Raw genomic sequence first — 17156 nt, 5'->3', positions numbered from 1 at the left:
GACGTTAAAAACACAAAGCGACACTATCACACAACCCTGTTAACAATATATTATATTATATTTATATTTGAATATGTTTGTTTTACTCACCATCATCCCTTGGGGGCCGGGGGGGCCGGGAGGACCCTAGAGACAGACGACAGAATCGGACTTAGTTAGTTTGAGATGAAGTCAAATGATTCATTTATTAATTGTAGGGACTTGAAATAAACATGAAGAATAACATGTTTTCCGGGTGTGATATTAACATGGAGGAGAAACGGATCGTACCGTGTATCCCTCAGGTCCTTGAGGACCAGGTGAACCAGACCGGCCATCGGGGCCTCGGATTCCCTGAGGACGTTAAACCAGAACCAGGTCAGGAAACAGAAACCTGACGTTACCACTGAAGGTTCTAACAAACATGATCTACACATCATGACTTACAGGTCGGCCGTCGGGTCCTGGCGGTCCTGGATAACCCTGCACGAGGAGAGAAGAACTCATGGTTATAAACCTGCAGCTGCTCCTGAATCCACAGTAATATGAGGGTCACTGTGACCTTTGACCTTTCACACACGTCAGATCTTCTTCTTCCTAAACATTATAAATGTCGTGGAGCCATCGATCATTTGCACGAGTGAGTGAGAGCTCTTACCACGCCGCCGTCAGCGGAGACGTATCGAGGTTCTCCTTTCTGGCCCTTTGTCCCGGGGGCTCCCTGTTAGAGGAGAGGACACAGTTACACATGTTCAGCCTGTAGACAAACATAAGATCGTATATGTTCATAAACACAGAGGATAAAGGTTTGTCCTCACAGCAGGTCCAGGGTATCCAGGGACTCCTATCCCGTAGCCGGAGTCTCCAGGTTCTCCTCTGGTCCCGTTCCAACCGTCCAGACCAGGTGGGCCTCTGCCGCCCTCCAGACCGGGGTGACCCTGAGAGAGAGGAGGGCGCATTCTTAAAGAACCAGGACTAATCAATGTTATTATTATTATTATTAGAGCTTGATCTATTTAACGGACACCAGGGTTCATGTTGTCTGATATGAAAACTTTCTCCTCCAAAGAAAAAAGAAAAAACTCCATAGATACAAAAACAACTGGATGAATATAGAAGAAAATGCAGCGTCACGAACAGAAACCAAATCACCACATTTCTGTGTTTGTGTGAATATGAATTGTGTGTTTGTTTTTTACTTACAGGAACTCCATCAGTTCCCTTGAACCCAGGAACTCCCATCGGTCCCTGCACAGGTCAAATACACATCATTAACATCCAGGTTAAACTTTATCGTCGCTCACGACTTCACAACATGTGAATATTGAGATCAAGTTAAGATCCGAGGAACCCACTTTGTCTCCTTTGGGGCCGGATGGGCCCTTCAGGCCGATTTGGCCCTTCTCTCCTTTGGGCCCTAGAGGCCCCAGGCTGCCGCGGGACCCCTCTGGTCCGCTCTGACCCACCTCGCCAAGAGGCCCGGGACGACCCTGGAACACCACAGAGAACACACACAAGCAGATTATTGTTGATGCAATAACACAAAAACCATGTCCCGAAAAACATGTCCTTTCTCTGACGTCTCCGAAGGAAGTTGAATGATTGAATTTGTCCTATAACAAGATGTTAATATATTAATAGCACTTAAAATGCCCTTTATATCTTATAACCACATTGTAACCGCGTATAGATGAGGACGTTTGAATGAAATGTCTCAAAAGGTAAAAGAGTAGAAGAAGTATAAATATTGGTTGAATAATAATAATCTTTTAAGATCTATTTTAAACATTTATGATAATGTTTTAGAGATACAACTTTTAGATTGTTTGAGAGGAACATTTTGTTTTACTAATTCAATCTTAAAGTTTTTCCTGCCTCTGCGCTGCAAATGACAAACTGCAGTGTCCAACTTCAACCACGTGATGGCAGTATAAAGACAAAGAACCACACACATACGCACACGCCCAGACACACACACAAGAACACACAAGCACACACAAACACACACCTGACAACCTGCCATTATCTCATCTTTTAGGAGGCAGTATAACAGGGAGAGGAGGGAGGGGTCAAAGAAAAGTCACAGTTTAAAAAACTGTCTCACGCAGATCAGCCGGAATCTGTTTTGTTTTTGGTTCATTTAACTGTTTCTCAGAAACTCACACAATCTGCCGACAACAAAAAAAACCAGTTCATAATACATCCAAGTGGGCAGCACCCCCTAGTGGTGAGAGACACCAACTGCAGCGTTTCCTCAAACCAATGAAAATGAGGACGTTTTTGCAGACCTGCTTGGATTGAGAAGTGTAATCAAACAGCACCAGGGAGTTTCTGTCTGCAGTGACGTTTCTGATAAACACGCTGGATGAACTTTGACCACGCGGCGTCCTGCTGAGGCTGCCGCTCTGCCTCCAGCCCATGTGACCCCCCCCGGGGGCACCGGCAGGTAGCAGTAATGACAGGCCTGTGCCAGGTGAGCGCAGCCTCATGCCAGAGCTGTCTGGCTCACAGCTCGCTCTCACACCTGGTTTCACCTGGGAGGGGGGGGGGGGGGGAATGCACTTTCTCTCACGCCCTGGCCTTCCCTACATGTCGTCCTCCATCACGGCTCTGACAGCACCTTCCTCCCTCAGACCGATTCCTCCAGCTCCTTCCTGCCTTCAGCCCGGCTCTAATAAAGAGCTTCTCTGGTCACAGAGGTCACTTTCAAGGTCGTCTCTGGGGCTAGAGGTGAAACAATGGTTTGGTCTCATGTGGAGAAGGAAATGAATAATGTTCCACTTTGTTGGTACGTTTCCACAGCAGGGAGATCTTTAAATCATCACAGGGGCTGCGGTTCTCTTTTCTCTTCTAATAAAAACTTCATTAGTTCAGTTCTCTGTTTGTCTGCCGTCAGATCCTCTGGGACTGAAAGGGCTCCGTAAACTTTCAACTTTTAAAAACCTCATAAACACAAGAAACTTCTCCTCAAAGCTAATCTCCAGAGAATCTCTTTGATTTCCAGAGCGCCTCCGAGTGGGTGAGCGCAGGAGGAAGTGAACGTGAGTTTCAGAGATTTGAAAGCAGCTCTGTTTATTCCCTAACATGGCCTGGTATTAAAAAACCCAGAGGGAGAGGAGATAAAAGTGAAGGGATGAAAGAGAGGAAAACTCAATAAAGACAGAAAAAAGAAGGAGAAGAAGAAGAAGAAGAAGAAGAAGAAGAAGAAGAAGAAGAAGAAGAAGAAGAAGAAGATCTCAATTAAATCACATCCAGAAAATTTTGTGGTTTTCGTTGGACTGGGTTGGATCACAAGGCTGTTCTGGAAACGACCACTAGGAGGCGACCTAGTGTTTCACACTGGTCTCTAGCTCCCACTGACCCCTGTGTCATCAGAGCCGTATTTTCAGATTAAAATACTTTCCACACATGAAACACTAGTTACAAATATTCATGTAACTTCTGCATCATCTGCACATAACAGCTGTTTGACCACGTTTCTCTTTCTGTTGATCGATCTCGTTGTTTGTGACTTTATAAGTTTTAATCTCTTTGTTTACAAGAGCTCAGATATCCATCAATCCAATCTTCACTCTTTGCCTCAAAGAAGAAAGAAGGACGACCAAAGGATCTTGATCGCCCCCTGGTGGCTGGCTACAGCATAGGTCATGACCTCCACGTTAGCGGGACATGGACCACAGTCAAAAAAGTCAAAGTTCAAGTTAAACAGTCGAGTCCCGACACTGCCTCTCCACCAGCACCGCTGCCAGTTGGCATCGCGGGGTGTTTTCGTGCCATCCCAGCCGGGTCTCCGCCCGCCTCCTCCAGACCTTCCATCCCCATCACCTTCCAGCAGACTGGTCAGTTTGTAGGCCCAAATCCCCCCCAGCACAAAGGGCACAATGGGGCCTATTCTGGGCGGCTAAGCTCTCTGGACTTACCGCTCCCACCGGGCCGACCTCACTTCCTGATGCAGTGCTTGGACAGACAGATTCTAGCTGCCATGCGCGTGAGAACCCGTGTGTGTGTGTGCGTTGCCGGCGCACGGCCTCGGGCTCTCGGAGTCTGTCGGGACGTATTGTTCTGAGGGCTGGGTGCGCTAAGGGGGAAGATTTGAGCTGTCACACCGCATGCTCACTGGGGGGCGGTGATGGGAGCGGAGAATGTTGGGTCTCTGGGTGCAGGTTTAACCAGCAGGCCGCTCTGATGACCCAACGGCAGCTCGGGCCACCGGCAGACACACGTGAATCAGACCCGAACCTCAGGCTGAGCGACCGGCTACAGAAACCCTTTTGTTGCTGCTAGAGATAAAATGAAAGCAGCTCCTGGTCGCGTCTCCACACGTTCAGACAAGAGAACGAGGGAAATCTCAGACCAGAAACCCAAACACCTCCGTTTATCTCAGGCTCAGGATCACGATGATCCGAGGAGACTTGAAGAATCTTGATCATCGAGACAAAACTCTGAGATACAATCAGGAAGTGAAGGACAAGTGGTTCTTTACTTGGACTGGAGAGAAAAAGAAATCAAAGTCAGACCCTTGTTTCTTCTTTCATCATTCACCTCCACCCAGGCCAACGCCCTTTCCTGCCCTGTTAGAGAAAGTGGAAGTCTTTTTAACTGATCTCACAGGAGATGGAACCCACTCACCAGAGCGTCTCTCTAGAAACAAACCATTAAATGTGAATCAATCTGAAACCAGTCCATCCCAGTCCGGTCTCCCAGCAGCAGCAGCTTCCTCTCAGACTCCAGGTTTGTTCTTCCCCTCCGGACGGATTCCCACCGTCCCCTGCACCTCGGACTCATCTGGTTTTAATGGCCGCCATTACCACATACAACCTGTTCCCTCTTTTTTTATCCAGGTGCTTTCCCCTCCAATAAAAAACACATTAGTGGTCAGCGGGGCCCTTTGCTGTCCCACGGTGATGATGTCATCAAGCGAGTGGTGTTTTCTCAGCTGTTGGACGAGCTGGAGATTAAAGTCCAACACGACCCACTGGTTGTTTTTGAATACTTCTATTTCTTATTTGAAAATATCCCTTTGCTTCTTTCTCCTGCCTTTAAAACTAAACGTTTTTCTCACAGAGCCGTTAAACACAACACATTCTCCCACTGCAGTCCCAGCAGCTCCAGTTAACTGGTGTAATTGGGGCTAAAACCGTGTGTTTCTGTAAACTGTGCACTTTAGAAATTAGCCCGAGGTGACGACATGGTCTCCGGCTGCAGGGAACACATGTAATTGGCACGTTCGGCTGCTTTAAACCTTCAAGAGCTTTGGAAGGCGACACACAGATGTGGCTGCTGAGGTGAAGGAGCGTTCGGCGACGGCTCGGAAATCAATTACAAAACTCAATGACAGGTTGTTTCACGACGTCTGGGGATTAAAAGATGTTTGACGTTTGTCTTTGTCGGCTGGCGATGCTGTAACTTATCGGTTCCACCCTCGAGCACTTAAGATCCTGAGATTCAGACATTCTTCTCCACCGCGATACAGGTTGTTTTGGGGAGGAAACCCGGGGGGGCGGAGTCTCGGCATCAGTTAAAGAATAAGAGTTCAGAGGTGGAGAGCTTCCTGCACGCAGCTAGAAAACATGAAGCTGCAGCTAATGAATAAATCAGTTAATATCCAGTGAGACGCTCTTTAATGGATAATCCCTTAATTGGGCACCATCGAAAAAATAATCAATTAGTACCTTTATTAAAGTAGATATTCATTAGTTTAGTTTATTATTATTTTAGTCACACATTGATGTACTTATTTTAAATTATATTTGGTCGTAACAAAACCTGCTCTGTGTTTGAAACTCATCTACAAACAGCGCTGACGTCTGTGGATGTGTGTTTTTGGGGATTTGAAGTGTGGGAGCTCTGAGAATCTGTGAGAAGAGTCACAACGACAAAAGTAAAGAAAACTGCATATGTGTGTGTGTTTGTGTGTGTTTGTGTGTGTTTGTGTGTGTGTGTGTGAGGACGAACTCCATCCAGCTGCCTTTAGCTCACACTGAGATTCCTGCAGAGTTCGTTAATGCTCGTACTTCTTCTCCTATGTTTGCGTCAGCGGGGGGGGGCATACTTTAAGATTTAGGACGTGCCGCACACAAACACAACACAACACATCACGACGGCTGCACATCCCAAAGTGTTTTCATGGTGTCTGGAGGTGATGAGCATCTACATGTTTAAACTGTGTTTCACCGGGTCTAGGATCAGTGAGAGACGGAGCAGGGCAGGGCCACGGCTGCTGGAAAGAAAAAATGCACTAAATTATGGTTTGGGTGTGTGTCTGTGAGTGTGTGTGTGTGTGTTTGAGTGTGTGTGTTTGAGTGTGTAAAGTGGAAATGTCATAAATAACAGTGCCGTCATTATCACATCAAATCACAAGAGCCTATAAAAATCAGTAATAAGCAGTTTTGAACATTCCTGCAGGTGTTTGCCCATGATATAAATATGTGTGTGTGTGTGTGCGTGCGCGTGCATAACGATGTGAGTGTGTGTGTGTGTGAGTGTGTGTGTGTGTGTGAGTGGGAAAGACTCAGACACCAGATAACCCAGGAGGTGTCTGAGTCCTGCTCCGTGCAGAGAAACTAACCAAACCTTCCCTCTGGCACTTTTCCACTTAATTTGCCTTTACTTTCATTTGCTTCATTCTTTCCATTAAGTTTGTGAAAAGAAATGAATAATAAAAAACTTTTGAGGCTTTAATTCTGCGTCAAACCACAGCAGTTCCTGAAGCAGCCATGTGAGGGCAGTGGAGTGCACTGGATACTCACAACAGATGATGCAGCAACAGGTCTTCAACATATTCATATACACAGAATATTCATAAAGATATTTATATATAAATATATTTGGTTCTGTTTTTCTCTCATTTGGTTTGGTCTAATTTCACTGCCTCCATCGTTAACTTGTTTCTTTTCTGCATTTTCCTTCCTTTATGCAAAATATATATATATATAATTAAGATGTGTAATAAGAATTCAAGTTTTGATGATTTCAAAAAGGTGAAAGAAACGAGTGACGAGAAATAATAGACAGACAGAAGGCTCATAAAGAATAATGAGAGGGTCTGAAAGGACCCTGAAGACCATTCAACACACACACACCCGCACGCACACACACAGACACACACACAGAGTATGTGATCCTGGTGCCCCTGACCTTCTTGTCTGCTTTGGCCTTTGTGTTGGTCGTGACCTTTAACCTTTCCTAGACTTTGTGTCGGCCGAGAGGATGAGCCAGCTCTGAGTGTCAGTAGTGTGTGTGTGTGTGTGTGTGTGTGTGTGTGTGTGTGTGTCTGTGTGTGTATCTTGATGAAGAATCAGGTGTGACAGGATCAATTATCTCAAACATGTTAGAGGCAAGTTCATAATTTACTGAACAACATAAACTGAACAACTTGTGCACAAGATGTTTTAAAGGAGTTTCCGAGTTTCGTGTTCCGACTTGAGAAGGTGTTCCTGAGGGAGGGAATGCATTGTGTCAATGAGTGTCTTTGAAAAGAGAGAAGCACTAGTGTGTGTGTCTGTGTGTGTGTGTGTGTGTGTGTGTGTGTAGTACAGTCTTATCAGCAATGTCCTGTCATTCAAGCATTTCTACACACTCTCTCTCCTGGGCCCCCGAGAGGCATTTTATCAGTCTCTCCATCCTTTTGAGGCCGCCAGTCTAAAAATGGTGGTGGGCTGTGTTTGGGCTTCATCTTCTCCCTCACACACACACACACACACACACAGACCCACACACACACAGACACACACACACACAGGCGCTCACACACACAGGCGCTCACTCAGCGAAACCCAGATGAGCTTAATAATCACAAACACAACACATTAGAGAACGCATGGAGAGAGAGAAGAGGGGGAGATAGAAATCAAAGAGCTGGGCGGGGCTTGTCTTATGTGCATGTGCAATCTGAGCTGCTGTTTTAAAAGCCTCCATTTTTTTTAATTTTACATTGAACTAAGTTTAATCTTCACTTTTCCCCTCATTCAGCAGCTCATCCCATTTATCTTAGAAAAGATTGTGGCGACTCTGTTTCATCCCTCGTTTTCTTATCTTCCCACTGAGACACACCGACTATCACTTCATCACTTCTGTCCTCTGGGTGTGTGTGTGTGTTTGTGAGACAGTGTGTGTTTGTGCTTATGGCTAAACTGTAAAATATCAATCCTGAATTACATTTTTAATTTGTCAAATCTAAATAATAGCCTTTACATCTGTATCTGATTTTGAACCAGAACATCATCAGCTCCCTTGGTGAGAATGGAATCACTGCAGAAGCACTCTGATTGGACGAGGAGCTCCAGCAGGAGGCGGAGTCGAGGCCTCGGGCAGAACTTCGGAAATCAGGAAGTGTCTGTTTCTGATTGACTCAGGAGGAAGCTGCACAAAAATCCAATTAAGCTCCTACTTCCCGACTGCGCTGCTACTTGAAAGCCTCTGTGTTAACCTCTGCTCTAACAAACACACACATTCAAACACACACACACACCCTCCTCTGACACTGACCTCTGACCTCTGGGTCTCACCCGATGAGAGCGGATTGTTATTGGACCAAATGGATCCAGTGTGACACAGACACTGAAGCCAGGAAAGTCCAAAGCAAAGACTCTGAGGACTTTAAGTGAAACCAAAGCCCGTCGGCCGATAGTAATGAAAAACCAAATGAAAGGCAGCGTGGGGGGGGGGCTCTCACTCAGGCATCACCAGTGGATTTAGGAGCTATACGGGAATTACAGAAGCTTCCAGGTTTATCTGAAACAGTTACTAAAAGCCTCTTTATCCCTCTTGAAACACCGGAGCGCTCGTTCCGCTCGCTGCTGCTGGATGTTTGTTTTCATGCCACAGTTCTTGGCCGGAGGAGGAAACGTCTTCAGGTTCGAGTTGTTCTGTCGGAACACGCCAGCCCTCTCTCCTCCGGTGCCTGATATTAAAGCTCCACGCACACACACCTCCTGTCACCATCAATCAGCTCAGGATCGTTTCCCGGCTTTAATGTGACCCCTGACCTAAATTAGATTCAAGGGAGCTTGGTGCATCTCGACCTTCTTGCACCAACGCATCCTCTGGTCTGGGCCTTTTTTTAAAACACTATTTATTCAATAAACAAATTACGAAACGACAGAGGGAGCTGCACGTTTCAGATCGGAATCTGATGAAGCAATATCTGTCTTCTTCTCTATTTATTGAATAAATAAGATCGATCCCAGCATCCTGTGACCTATTTTCTATTTTCTAAGATTTATTAGTCGTCTTCTCTTTGATAAATCTTTATTTAAATGAATTTCAAATAAAGATCCTTTTTGTTTTCATGCATTAACTTCATCTTAAGTATAAATGCCTGCAGAGTATAACTTTGCAACGTAACTCAAATGGAGTTTAGTCGAGTTGCTCTTTAGATGAGATGCATGTCCACGTCAAAATTAAATTTATCTTTTTGATTGAATTAGAGAAGTTGCCTCGGAGTCCTCTTGGATTTGTTCTTCCCATCGTTAGTGTTTCGTGGCCGGCGGCCGCGGCACCTCTGACAGGCAGCAGCACCGACACAGAGGAGTTTCCCTCAGGGATCAACAGAGCATCCCGGGATTCAAACGTGCCACCGCTGACACGCCGGCCTCCTGCATCAGCTGCTTCTGCCTCAGCTCATCACCGCCCTTGTGTTTGCTCAGTAACCGGTGCCAGCGCTCCGTGCAGGAACCTGCGCCTCCAGCTCTGTTCCTCACATCAATCTGAATTCATGTCCTTTATTATGTTTTTTATTAAAACCATCTCGTCTCTCAGGCTGACGGCTGCAAGTCAACACACTGCCTCACTGGCAAGGGTTGTTAAATAAGTTTCTCTAATATGCAAATATGAACTGGAAGCTCCTTTTTAAACTGAAAGTATCTCAACACTTTAGATTTCAACACAAACCAAGTTTGATTAATGGTTAAAAAGAGCTGACGTTGCAGTTAATTGATTAGTCATTAGACAAGGTGCTTTTCCAGGGTTGTTATTTTAGTTAATTTTTTATTTATAATCTGCCACCGTGTCTCATTTAAAGTTAATATTAAAATTCTCCTTGTTGCAGGCGTCAGGTCACGAGGTGAAACCCCGACTCCGACCTGAGCTGAACAACTTTCCACCTCCTGAGCCGCTAACAGCTATGATCGAGAACTCACGTGACAAAAGTAAAACTGAAAAGAGACACAAATAAGCACCTGATGACCAAAAGGACAACAACTGCTGCTCCAGGAGGAAACACAGCTGCAGCCGGTGTCCTCCACACGCCGGGAGGACGGAGGCTCCACCGCGGGTTTATCACTGAGCCGCCGGTCGCTCGTCACCGTGTTATTTACCTGAAGTGGCGTTCAGTAGTCGGGCTGTAGGAGTGGGCGTCTGTGTCAGACAGTAATTGTTGTTTGGATAAAGGCTGAGAGAGACCGAGCTTAGAGTCATAGTCTGAGGAGAACACACAACACAACACACACACACAAACAAACACAGATGTGTTCACCACTGCTTGTTTGATTGTCGCTGGAAGGACGACGCAGGAGGAATTATTTTTTATCATTTTCTCATAGATTATCTTATGTTTTTTTTATATTTTCACTGATTTCCCAAAAGAGAATGAACAGATCTCGATATAATATTTTTAGGGGACTGTTTTCTATGTGTACCACTGACTCCACAGTAACAAATTAGTGACTGCCGAGTTTAATCGTGGGATTTAAACTCCTGCTGCCTTATTTTTAACTTTTTTATTTGGAAAAATATTTGTCCGAGCTCCACTGGGACAAACTAAAACCTTCCACTTAGCTCTGAGCTGACCGAACAAGAACTCCGTCTTCTGAATATTAATATTTACAGGCTTCACCTCTGTGACCTGAAGAGGCCGAGACGTTTACAGAACATCGTGACATCGTGAATGTACAGGAGTTTACATGAAGGCAGCAGGTTTACAGTCACAAGTGCAAACAGCTGACAGGTGGAGCACATGTTCAAATGTCTGTATACACAGCACAGAGTGGATCTGAGGCAGCTGGAGATGATGCAGTCACTCGTCTCTGAGGAGGTCACCTTCCACTCGGACTGTTTGTCTGACCGCTGGAGACAGAGCAGCTTCTCTGAGGCTCATCATCATCAGATATTATAATAATAAACTATTCATCTTATTCTGAAAAGGACATTATGTTGTTTATGGTGTTTACATGAGCTGCTCATAGAATCTTCTCGTCTGGAGAGATTGTGACATCGTACACACACACACACACACACGCACACAAACAGGCTGTCGAGGCGTGTGTTACACAAACCGTCACGGAGCGCACTTTGATGCGTGTCAGATAATATTTGTTGATGTGAGCAGCTGTGTGATGGAGAGAGATAAGAGCTCGATCTGGAGCCGCCAGCTCTTTTCTGTTTAAATGAGGTGTGAAGAGCTCGATTCCATAAAATCAATAAACCTCAAAGTGAAATAAGTGTTTAACAATCTCAAGGCTGTTCTGTGGGATTGTTCTGTCGCCACATCACAGGAGGAACCTGCTTGAACCTCAGAAATGGTGTCATCACTTGAAGATGTTTAAATGCTCTTATGTATCTTAGTGCTGCAGCTCCTCTCTTCAGCCTCTGTCTCAAACACCTGATTTTACTTCCTGTCTCTTTAAATCCAAGTGATGCAACAGATTCAAATGATTCTAAAAGTACGTTATTTTAAATAGAAGAAGTATGAGTGTCATGTTGATATTACATATTTAGTCCGTGGGAATCGAACCCACGGCTGCTGTAGAAGGAGGTCGCCCGCTAGCTCACGTGCAGGTACACAAAGGCTTGAATATATTAATAATCTCCTATATAATCTGATGTGTTTGTTTAAAGTTAGCTGCCCTGTGATGGTTCACTCTCACGTGAAGACAAAGCGTTCACGTCCAAATATTAACAAGCTGTGATTTCCGGGATTCAAAGAAAAGAGATTAAGTGGATTTGAAGGGAAAAGCTCTAGAAGCATCGTGGAGATGAGACGTGACTCACCCGGCTGCCTTTCTCTGGGAAGCACTGGCATCCTCGGCTGCAGTCCCGACCCGCACACGGCTCGTCTGTCTTTTTGTCCTGCTGGAAAAAACAAAAGGAGAAGGATATTACAGCAGCTGATCCAGCGAATGCATATTCAATTAAGCATTTTGGGGCGTTTGTTGTCCATATTTCTCTCTTGTTGAGAACTTTAACATCAAACTACTGCAGCAGGGCGAGCTCTGGGTGCAGCACGCCGGGGTATAAGTCCTAGAAGCAACTAAAGACCCAACACACCTGGAGACATGTGGACGGGAGGAGACATAAAAGCTGAATCAGCACAAAGTCAACACGTTTACATTAGTTTGAAAGAAGACAGAGGATTTAAACCGGATTTAAAAAAAGGATCTAATCAAGTCAGAGCTGATTCCGACTGTTGATGGATAAAGTGCGTGACTTTATTCCAACCAGCTGGTTAAATGTGTCCGAACACGCAGCAGGTATTTGTGCGTCCTTTTGTGTTGTGAGAACTTTGTGTTTCCCCTGCGTGTCTGTCTGGTGTAACCAGGCCCAGACGACCGCCCCCCCCCCCCCCCCCCCCCCTCCCCCTCCAGCTCTAATCTGCTCATTGATTAGACCCAGAAACTTCACGTCGGCCGTACACCACAACCAGAGCCGGGTGATTAACCCAAAGAATGGAGTCAGTTAGAACCAGCAGGAGCCAGATTAGCATTCCTGGTAACTTTATTTGTAAAGCTACTGTGGGAAGCGGTGGCAGGAGAGAGAGAGAGGGAGAGAGAGAGAGAGAGAGAGAGAGAGAGGGAGAGACGTCCCCTCTGGTTTGGAACACAAAAGCATTTCACCTTCACCATATGACAACATGATTAGGATGCATTACAAAAAAAATGAGAAGACAGATGTTTACAAGGATCAGTTGTTATCGTGTCATCTTTTCACGATGTTATTAAACGGGCCTGTCACCTCGGGACTGACTCGCTATTGGTCGAGACTCAAAGCTATGTTAGATGCCAGCATTTCTATTTGGAATCGGAAGTGGAGATGCGTCATCTGAGGGGACACGTCTCATTTAATTCAACAACAAAATAGATTTTTCAATAAGTTGTCTCCCGATGCCTTTGCCCCAGCTGCTCCACATACGATAAACACACAATAAACACACACACACACACAATGTGTCTCATATAAACTCCATGTGAACCGTAGATTAACCTTTGGTTCATGGTCGACATTCCTCAGATATCCACCAAAACATCACGCAGCGCTTCTCAGAGCCGTGATAAGCCGACGTGTGAGTGGCGGCCGCTCTCATAGACCCGGCTCTTAAAACTTCACCGCACCACATGGCGTCTATTCACACGTTAAAGCTGATGGACCACATGCTGAGAGGGAACCTACGTGTTTACATCCTCCACATGCGTGTGTTTAGACGTGTTCAAGCGCCGGATCGAGACCGTGATGAAAATATCACACGTACACGACACGTATGCAGATAATTAATTAGCTCGAGTTGTGCGTGAACGTGGGAGCAAACGTCTGTGATATGAGTCTGTGATATGAGTCTGTGATACGGGTCTGTGATACGGGGGTCTCCTCTGGGGTTGAACTGGAAAGGTCATGGCTGGCATTTCAAAGTGATTAGTGGATGAAAGGGTGATGCTGGGGAGGAGGGGGGGGGGTGACTGGGGTTCGATGGAGCTCAAGAGGACAGGAGTGTGCGGGGGTGACGAGTGGGGGGGGTGCGACAGTGAACTCGGTCCTTGAATGTTCCATATCCACGACAATGGAGGTCAAGCCCCCCCTCGAGGGTCCCTGGTGGAAACCATCAGATGATCTCGTCTGGGTCTCATTTAATCAGAGCCTGGGAACGACTGGAGTGAATCCTGAGAAACGTTCATCTGGAAAAGGTCAACGAGAAGTCAACACTGACCCACGACCCCGCCCTCAGGGATTCAGGCTGTTGTTTTAATTCATATTTAATTATCAAATTTGAATCTGCTTTTCAGATCTCTCATCAGTTTCTAAAAAAGGGGAAGAAAAGTGTGTTTAACGTATAAGATGACTTTTTAAATTTGGTCCCTTTCCCATCTGCTAACATGGAGGAGGCGGGGTTTGTGACCTACACTGTCGCCAGCCACCAGGGGGCGATGCAGGCGCTGTCACGTCGTCCAAGTTGTGTTTAATCACACACTCCTTTCTTTGCGAGGACAAGTTTTTGATCATGACAAATGAAGTTGAAAGTTGTTTTAGGTTTGAGGTTAGATTTAAGTTCAGGTGTCCTCTGTCCTCCACGTGCTTCTACCAACCGCTAACGTGTCTCTATCGTGTCCTCATTGTCGTCCTCCTCTGGATTTGACACCACATCACACGTCCTCCGAGTTCTCCCTCGGGCGCTGCCGGCTTAGCATCTGTGTCCCCTGTGTCCTCGTTCACTTTTAACTCTGGGTGTGGACGGCGTGAATCGGGAGGGGGGGGGGGGGGGGGGATCAGTGGCACGTCTCCGCCCTGCTCAGGTGGAGGCCGGGTTACACCTCGGAACAATGGATTCCTTCGGGAAGGACAATTTAAGACAGCTCTGCCCCGATTGGTTGGTCCCTACGGGCAAAGTTTCCATGTGGGAACCACAAGAGGAGGAAACATCAGAAGAAGAATCACCGCCCTGTGGTTGTGTGTCTCCACCAATCAGGAGGGGGGGGGGGGGGGGGTTCAGTTCCATACATGTTCCATCCACACTCGCATGAGGTCGCTCTGACCTTTGACCTGTAACCGATCCCAAACCTGAGCTTTGACCTTCAATGACCAAACTTTAATTAGTTAATCTGTGAGTCCAGCTAATACGTTCACAAGAACACAAGTGCGACCTTGACTTTTGACCTCTGACCTCCTCAAATCTACACAGTTCATAGCGTCAGTCCAACAGAACATTTGAGCTAAAATTTGAGTTAAGTTCCTCGAGGGCGCTCGGGAGATAACGTGTTCACAAGGATGTGACGGACAGGCGACCCAAAACCATATCACCTGTGGCCACCAGGTGTCAGAGGGGAGCAAAGAGAGCGCAACAATTCTTCTGTGATTAATTTGAGGAACAGTTACTGGCCTCGTTTTCTATCTTTAGCTTCTTCTCCCTTTGCCCTCTTCGCCAAAGCTTCGACTTACAAGCATCCTTTTCCTGTTTCTCTCCTCCTTTCCTCTCCTCCTTTCCTCTCTCTCCTTTCCTCTCCTCCTGTTTTCTCCACCTCTTCCATCTCGTCTTTGCTTCCTGCAGCAGCTCAAACGTCACAGTTCACTTTCTCCCTGTGCGCTGCCCTCCTTCTGTCACTGTGATTAGACGAGTGCAGCAGATCAGAGGAAAGAAAGCAGGACCAGCACCACTGACCTTTCCCCTCCTTCTCTCTCCTCCTTCCTCCCTCCTTCTCTCTCTCTCTCTCTCTCTCTCTGCTCTGGGCCAAGCTCACTTTCTCTTTGTTGTGTGTGTCTTTCACTTTTCATGTTTCTTTGTCTGCAGCTTTTTTGCGTCTGTAACCGATTCCAGTTGTCTTTGTCAGGTGCTCGCAGCCGAGAGCAGCGACCGGCTTTCTCGTAAATAAATATCTGCTGCTTGAAATGAAGTTTGAAATGAATTCACCTGTTGGGATTTCTCCTGAAACTGGGAGGAAGGACTGGGAATTGAAGAACAATTGCTTCCCCGCGAGATTTCTGCCTCCAACTCAATGTCAAGTGAAACCAGGAGCATGTTTGTCAAAGAGTCACTTCAGCTGAGGTTCAAAATGAATTTCTTCAGACAGATGAAAGTCTTCCACCTGCGCTGACTGGGGTGTTACAGTAATCTGCAGAGGTTTAAGGAATGTACGGCACTGCGGGGGCTCCTCACACTGCTAAGTGCTCTGGGCATGGCCCCCTCATCATTTGCATACATGCACAGATATAACGTGATCCAACAGGCACGCTGCCGACTGTCTGCACGCTGCATTATTCTTTAGGCCATTCTGTCATCCCGGCATTATCCAGCTATGCGTCCTTCAGCCCGAGATAATGTTCCCCAGTCAATCTCCTCTGTTTGCTCAATTCTTTACTTTCCAAACACTTTCATGTTAAAAGCCGTCGGCTCAGAGGAGACCTGGGGCTCGTGGCTAGCGGCCGCTGTCAGGACTTGCCTGTTTCATTCCTATAGGGTCTGATATGAAGGTTGAGTCGAGGGTTTCCAGGAATAAGGTGAATGTACGTGACAGAAGCCGACACGCATGATGAGAGGAGCCCTCTCTCCTCTCGTTTCATTTAACTTCCTGTCAACGCCTGGTCCCAGCAAACAATACAAAGACTTACACCATCATATGGAAACAACAAGAGGATTAACTTGCTCAATTTCACTCGTACAGCAGAGCTAAGGTGGAAAATCCTCTTGCATCATCATTGGTTTTGGATTTATTGGGGAAAAGGTGAAATGAGGAAAAACAGGACGTTAAGCAGCCAATCAGGATCCAGATCCTTCTGTTGAATCAACAAGTGAATTCTGGAACTGAAGCTGGGCAGTGATAAAAAGAACCAACGCCTGAAAACCTTGAATCGACCCCTTCAGGTTTTTCTTTACTAAGGAATGTGTTTAATCAGCGTGTCATCACACGGTCACGAACCAATGAGGGGAGAAGAGTTTACTCCAACAGCTGTCAATCAAACTGTCAGTGAAGACGCTAAGGGGAGGAGCCAACGTCAGGTTCTAACAAACAAGTGAGACGCTGCTTGACCCCGAGGACTCCGCCTCACGCTTCCCCTTCGCCTGAACCCGCCCCGAGGAGGAAACCAGGAGAAGGAGATCTATCTGTCGCCCTCATCATCTCTCCCTCTATTTGTCTTCCCTTCATCCTCCCAGTCCCAGCTCTTCAACCTTCCAGTCGTCTTACTCCCCTTCATCATATCCGTCCTCTTCCCTCTCCCCCTCTCCCGTCCATCTGTGACCTTGACTTCCACCACAGGAGACTAACCAGCTGTGTTTGGGCCTCCAGCGTTCCTCGTCTACTTCTGTTTATTGCACACTGTGTGTTTTGAGTGTGTTGTGTGTGTGTGTGTGTGTGTCTGTGTGTGTGCAGAATCAACTGTATATAAGCACACCTAGCAAATAGACAGACAAGCAACAGACGGGGATCTTCGTGTGCATGTCTGTGCATAAAAGTTCAAGATAAATAAATTCACACAAC

General features: G+C 46.3%; 1 protein-coding gene across 1 annotated transcript in view; it reads right to left on the bottom strand.

The window, feature by feature from the left end:
• col4a6 (collagen, type IV, alpha 6) overlaps nt 1–17156 on the bottom strand; it is a 41337-nt gene that overhangs the window by 18483 nt on the left and 5698 nt on the right. The window contains exons 4-11 of the mRNA XM_053416668.1: nt 11968–12048; nt 1335–1469; nt 1183–1227; nt 798–917; nt 638–700; nt 427–462; nt 271–333; nt 91–126 (exon numbers count right to left, since the gene is read on the bottom strand). Of these exons, the coding sequence (XP_053272643.1) occupies nt 91–126; nt 271–333; nt 427–462; nt 638–700; nt 798–917; nt 1183–1227; nt 1335–1469; nt 11968–12048 (579 nt within the window). The remainder of the gene's footprint in view (nt 1–90; nt 127–270; nt 334–426; nt 463–637; nt 701–797; nt 918–1182; nt 1228–1334; nt 1470–11967; nt 12049–17156) is intronic.

This window comes from Pleuronectes platessa, chromosome 23, assembly GCF_947347685.1.
Source record: "Pleuronectes platessa chromosome 23, fPlePla1.1, whole genome shotgun sequence".
Classification (NCBI taxonomy): Eukaryota; Metazoa; Chordata; class Actinopteri; order Pleuronectiformes; family Pleuronectidae; genus Pleuronectes; species Pleuronectes platessa.
This window is presented reverse-complemented; position numbering and strand designations above follow the sequence as displayed.